The 6,000-nt window shown below is 36.5% G+C and overlaps 1 protein-coding gene across 1 annotated transcript in view; it reads left to right on the plus strand.

The window, feature by feature from the left end:
- The window catches only part of WDR3 (WD repeat domain 3), a gene marked incomplete at both ends in the record, with an annotated part of 29,279 nt that extends 25,837 nt beyond the window's left edge, over positions 1-3,442 (plus strand). Inside the window, 3 exons of the mRNA XM_080691124.1 lie at positions 1,462-1,590; positions 2,910-3,003; positions 3,287-3,442. Coding sequence (XP_080547250.1) covers positions 1,462-1,590; positions 2,910-3,003; positions 3,287-3,442 — 379 coding nt within the window. The remainder of the gene's footprint in view (positions 1-1,461; positions 1,591-2,909; positions 3,004-3,286) is intronic.
- Between the last annotated feature and the right edge of the window lie 2,558 nt (positions 3,443-6,000).

Consider the following 6,000-nt stretch of genomic DNA (forward strand, 5'->3'; position numbering starts at 1 on the left):
CTCTGAAAAGTTTTGTATCATGAAATATTTTACATTTTTCTTGAACATTTGCTCATAGTATTAATACATTGAGCAACATATTGGATTATGGATTATTCAAAATATTGAACAAGTTAGTTACTATTGGATGTTATATTTCTGTTATCAGTAGTGCTTTGTGAATACCTTTGCACATAAGTTGTGGAGGGCCTAAGTAGCTGAAGATGTCCACGAACCTAGATTCTCTTGTCTCAGCCTCCCTACAAGCTTGTACCACCACGCCCAGCTCTGGAAATTTTTTTTTTTTATTTAACCAGTCTAATTATTGATCAAAGAGTCTTTTTTATTTTTTAAGGGTTCAGATTGCCAAATTACTTTCTAGAATGCTTGTTCTGGTTTTTACCAAGCTTTTAAAAATTCTTTACTAGTTTGGGAAGCAAAATATGGTATTGTATTTCTGTTATTAATAAAGGTAACATTTCATCATATTTGTTCTATAAATTTTTCATTACAATTGTTTCTTTGTGCTCTTTTTTTTTTTTTTTTTTTTTTGGTGGTACTGGGGTTCCTGGAAGCCCTTCTACCTCCGGGCTACACTCCCAGACCTCTTTTTTTTACATTTTATATTTGGAAACAGGGTCTCCTAAGCCAGCGCGCGCGGCTGGCTTCGAACCTGCGCGATCCTCCTGTCTCTGCCTCCCAAGCGCGGGGATTACAAGCGTGTGCCACCACGCCCGGCCTCTTTGTGCTCTTTAATTGTTTCTCTTGCTGGCTTTTATTTTTATTTTTTTTCATACATTAGAAAAATATTATTTGTGATTTACCTTTTGATTTGAAGTTTGACTAACTGAAGGCTATTTTCATAGCAATCACAATATCTACATATCACTTTAACAAGAATAAGATATTGATGAAACTTAAGAGAAATGTAAAAGAAAATTAATTGAGGTACAGTACATTGAGTAGGAAAATTCTAAAAAAATTTAAACAATTTTTTTTTCAAATAATAGATTTATTATCCCAATTAAAATTCTCTCTGGATTTCCAATTAGAATTGATGAAATAAAACTAGAGCTAGTTCTAGAGGGAGCTAAACCTCTAATATTAAAAAGCTATGAAGCTAGCAAAATTAAAATTATATAGGCTTGGGATCAGTCAATTATCATAGATTCAAAAGGCCTGAAATACATACGATATATGGCAGTATAAGTATCACGTAAAGACAGAATATCTGGAGGGAAGGGAGAAAAAGACTAGATTTTCCCATTATGCTATGTTTTAAAAAATGTATTCCAAATGGATTAAAATATTAAATAAAAAAAACTAGACATTGAAAGAGAAAATTATCTAGAATATAGATGATCATTTAATTAAACTCTAAATGGGTAAGATCTATTCAAGTAGTAGAAAAATAAAGGAAAGATTTGAAAATTGACTACGTTAACATTGTGACATTTATGATACTTATTTTTTCTTTCTCAGTGAACTAGAAGAGTCTCTGCTTGTGTTGCCTTTTTCTTATGTCCCAGACGTTCTTAAGCTCTTTAATGAATTCATCCAGCTGGGCTCTGATGTTGAGCTAATATGTCGGTGCCTTTTCTTTCTCCTCAGGTAACAATCTTTTTGCAAAGAATACCTTACCTCCTTAGAGCAGCTCAGAGACTGGAAGAATTTGAGTATCACTTGACATAATATTTTTCTTACGATTTAGAATCATTCTTGCCTTAAAAAATGGGGATAGTGGTGATCCGCTTCATCAAGTAATGAGTATGGTATGGCATTCAGGAAGGTTTAGTATTCATAGGCCTCAGAGTGCAATTTAACATAATAGTAACTCTGGTGATGGTTACTGAATAGCTAAATGCTTTATGTTGTTTCTCTTAAACCAGTTAGTTGAAGCTAACTGGTTTTGCTTTATCTTCATTACAGTATCTTAAGGAACAGTCAGTTTATTTCTCCAGTCTATATGTGAAAATAGAAATGTAGGGGGTTTGCATGGAGGGAAACTAAGAAATATACAGAGAATATGTTCCTTATGCTATGTCCTTGAATATGAAAAGTTCTATTCCAGTTATGTAATTGGAAAACATTTAGTGAGACTTAAGAATATACTGTTTTCATCTTCCATTCTTTGACCGTATTCTCAGGCTTTTACAGCAGAGAACAATAGGGACAAATTGAACATTCCTTAAATGTGTAGACAAAAACTAGTCAAGCAATACCCAGTGTTTGAACAAGTATATCTAGTGAACTGACTGAACAGGTAACTGGTGAATAGGCTTGTTTCCTTGATTTTTAACCCTTCATTCCTTATGTTCAAAATACAGTATGCTTATGTTTTCACCATATTATTATTTGAGACAAGTTGTGAAGACAAATTCATGTTGAACAATATTACTAGTAATTTCTTACTGGTACGGCTTATATGCTTTTGGACCAAGGTCACTGGTTTTGTGAGAAACACTGAATTTACATCTAGCATCTCAGAGAGTTGTAGATGAGCAGTGCCTGACAGGTAAAGCTAGCAAGATCAACAGGGTATCCTCTTACTCCAGGTCAGACTCGTACTATCTAATAATGACTGCTTTTTGCTGTGGCTTTATTAGAAATGTTAGTATTTCTTAGGCACATTCTATCTCTGAGCTTCTCATAAAATACTGTTGTCAAAATCTGTGGCCATCTGGTAGATTGCTAGAAAAAGAATTCGCTTTGTAAGTAAGTTGAATGTGTCATATAAGAGTATAGTATTTTTTAAATGGTTGTCAAATTGAACTGAATGGTAGAGAATCTTTCTAAACTTTTTTTGCTAGAAACATTTTTGTACTCCCATGATATGGTGAAATGAATCTGTTTTGTTGCTTTGATGTTGTATATACATGCTGTTTCTCAAAAACTCTCTTTGCAGCATGAGTTTTGTTTTTCTGTATTAGGATTCACTTTGGACAGATCACTAGCAACCAGATGCTTGTGCCAGTGATAGAAAAATTAAAGGAAACAACAATTTCAAAAGTCCGACAAGTCCGGGTAAGCCTCTTTGTATACAGATTCAATAACAAGGCAAAATCCCAATGTGTGTGTGACTTAGAAATAGTGGAGTATGTTGTGCTTAGTCCTTTGCAAGACCAATTAGATATAAATCTGTATTCAAAATAGTTTTTGTTGCAACTGGTAACAATAGAATTAAGAAACCAAAAACAGAAAATTCCTGAGCAAAGGAAGGTGGGTGTCACCACCTGAGGCGGTGAACTCACATAAGCTCCTAGATTGAACAGAAACCTGGCTTCATGTTTCTTGTGTTCCTCTCCAGGATGGTATCGGTTTCAACATGGCAGGTCTCGATCACCTCAGGAGGGAGTGTGAGGCCAAAAGTGAAGTTATGTTTTTTGCTGATGCTACTAATAAGTTGGAAGAGAAGAAAAGGAAGAGGAAAAAGAGGGAGAAGCTAATTTTAACATTAACTTAGAACTGAAATGTGTTGCCTTTGTCTACCTTTTCCTCAAAAGAACTACACTGAGAAGTAGTAGAGTTGGCATCATCTAAGAAATAACCAAGTAACAGAAGATCGTCTCGCAGAAGATTTCAGGATGTGGCCCAGCTTAACTGAGTGAATTCTCACATAAGTGTTTGGTCTGGCTTCATCTTTTCAACTTGAAAGCCTGATGAGTTTAAAATCTCTAGGCTTTTGGCAGAATGAACCCTGTGGGAGTTTTTGTTCCCTATAAATTCCAGCAAGGAACAGAGAAATGTTTAAATTAGACATTTATTTCTTTAGGGTTGAAATTAATATTTCAATAAAAGTGGTTTTTTGTTTTTTGTTTTTTTGCTTTTTTGTTGTTTTGTTTTGTTTTGTTTAGCCAGCTGTGGTGGCACACACGTTATCCCAGTACTTGGGAGACTGAGACAGGAGGACTGCTGGTTCGCAGCCAGCCCCAGCTACTTAGTGAGGTCCTTTGCAGCTTAATGAGACCCTGTTTCAAAATAAAGAATAAGAGAGGGCTGGGGGTGTTTCTTGGAGGTAGATTGTCCCCGGTTTAATCTCCGGTATTGTTTAAAAAAAAAAAAAAAGATAAAAGTGGGGCTTCGTCATCTTTGTATTAGGTTTCACCTCCTTTGAGACAGCCAGGTGGTGCCTAGTTGATTACCCTTCTCCTTTCATATGGTATCATGGACTTGTGGAGCTGAAAGGACCCTAACAGTTACCTAGGGCAGCCTCCTTAAACTTCTTGCAAGTTGCTATATCTGTATATACTAAGACTGTAATTGTTCTTTATACTTTTCTGAGTAAAATAGTTTTCTAATTAAACAGTAGTCAAGCTATGATGCCTTGCTGGGCTTCCGATTAATCAGAACTCATTCTACACACACAGGTGTGCATAACATGGTAGGGATTTGGGGGAGACGGCTGTGTTAGAGGTAAAGAGATTGCCACAGATACCTCTGGGCCTCAGCTCTTCTTTTTGAGAAGTCTTTATATTACTTATTCAGACACCTTGTTACAGGTTATTCAGATTTTCTATATCTTTGAGATGGTTTTGTTTTTATATTTCTATGAGTTTGTCCATTTCATCTAAGTTACTATGTCGTAGTTGCTGCCATTTTTTCCCTAGTTTCAGAGTTACAAGTTTTGTAGCTTGAAGATTTGCATCACGATCTTGTGAGTTAAGCGTAACACTGCAGTGTTAAGAAGTGAAGTAAGGAATTATAATGGTGTCATTCGTTGGACAGTATAACAGTAGTGAATTTTGATATCGGGTTCCTGAAGACCTAGCTGTGAAAAAGCAGTAGAGTAAAAAAGTGATGCAGTCGGTATAGTTTCCAAACCAAAACAAGTGCTAAAAGGGTTTCCTACATGAAGATGTCATTAGTAATTGGTCTAATGTTTTAAAAAGTGCCGTCTTTTTGTAGCTTTGCCACCACCTACATTTGCTTAGAAGTAGTTAAATTAAGGGAGTCTCTGTCTGGTATGTATTATCCTAATCAAAGGGAAAGGACATCTGTAATAAAATGATGTGTCATGTGAGTAGCTGAGTTTTTTTGAGCAAAGTATTTGAAACTCCTTAACCCTAAAGGTTTGAGGTCAGCAGATACATTAAAAAGTAAATTTTAAGCCAGGCATGGTGGCACACACTTATAATCCCCATGCTTGGGAGGCTGAGACAGGAGGATCGCACAGGTTTGAAGCCAGCCTCAGCTTCTTAGTGAGGCTTTCAGCAACTTAGTGAGACCCTGTTTCCAAATAAAATATCAAAAAGGTCTGGGAGTATTTGTAGAAAGCCTCTGGGTTCCACCCCCAGTACCACCAAAAAAAAAAAAAAAAGTAAATTTTAAGTCAAATAGATTTCTAGTCATTGAACCAGAATTTATTGCTATAGCCAGCCATTGATTATATAATGCCAAGATTATTTAATAAATAATATCTCTTGTAAATGATACAGTAAATTACCTAAAATAAGCCCATAATGCCATAAAGAAAAGCCTCATGGATGGTTTACTAGGAGTATAAAAGAAAATAATTGTATTTCCAATTGGTTAGAAAAGATATGCTTAACAATTTTGAGGCTCCATTACTACAAGTGAGATGCTTTGTGTATTTGGCATTAAATTATTTCTCACTGTCAGGTTTCATAGGTCATATCTCATGCCAAAGAAATCTAGCAAATCTCTAGCTGAGAACCTAGGACCTTGCCCAAGAGAGCAGTAGTGCCTGCCCCTGGGCTCAGGACTATCTACGGGGGTATACTCACCATCAGGTATAATTGAGAGGCTGTGAACAGGCTGGTGGAGACACCACCTGGGCTCCATACACCACCCACAGCCCATCCCCCTTTCTTCACAATTTGAGATGGAACTACATTTTTTACGGGATTTCTAACCAAAAAATAGTCCTGTATTTTTGGGATTTGGGGGGATCTGAGCAGCCCTGGTGTGGTTTTAGAATATAGCACATACGGGCTCAGCGGCAGCGACGGCCACGGTCACCAGGAAGGGGATGGGCCGGGTGCGATGGTGGCTGCCGCAGCG

The sequence above is a fragment of the Muscardinus avellanarius genome, assembly GCF_963383645.1.
Source record: "Muscardinus avellanarius genome assembly, chromosome: 3".
Classification (NCBI taxonomy): domain Eukaryota; kingdom Metazoa; phylum Chordata; class Mammalia; order Rodentia; family Gliridae; genus Muscardinus; species Muscardinus avellanarius.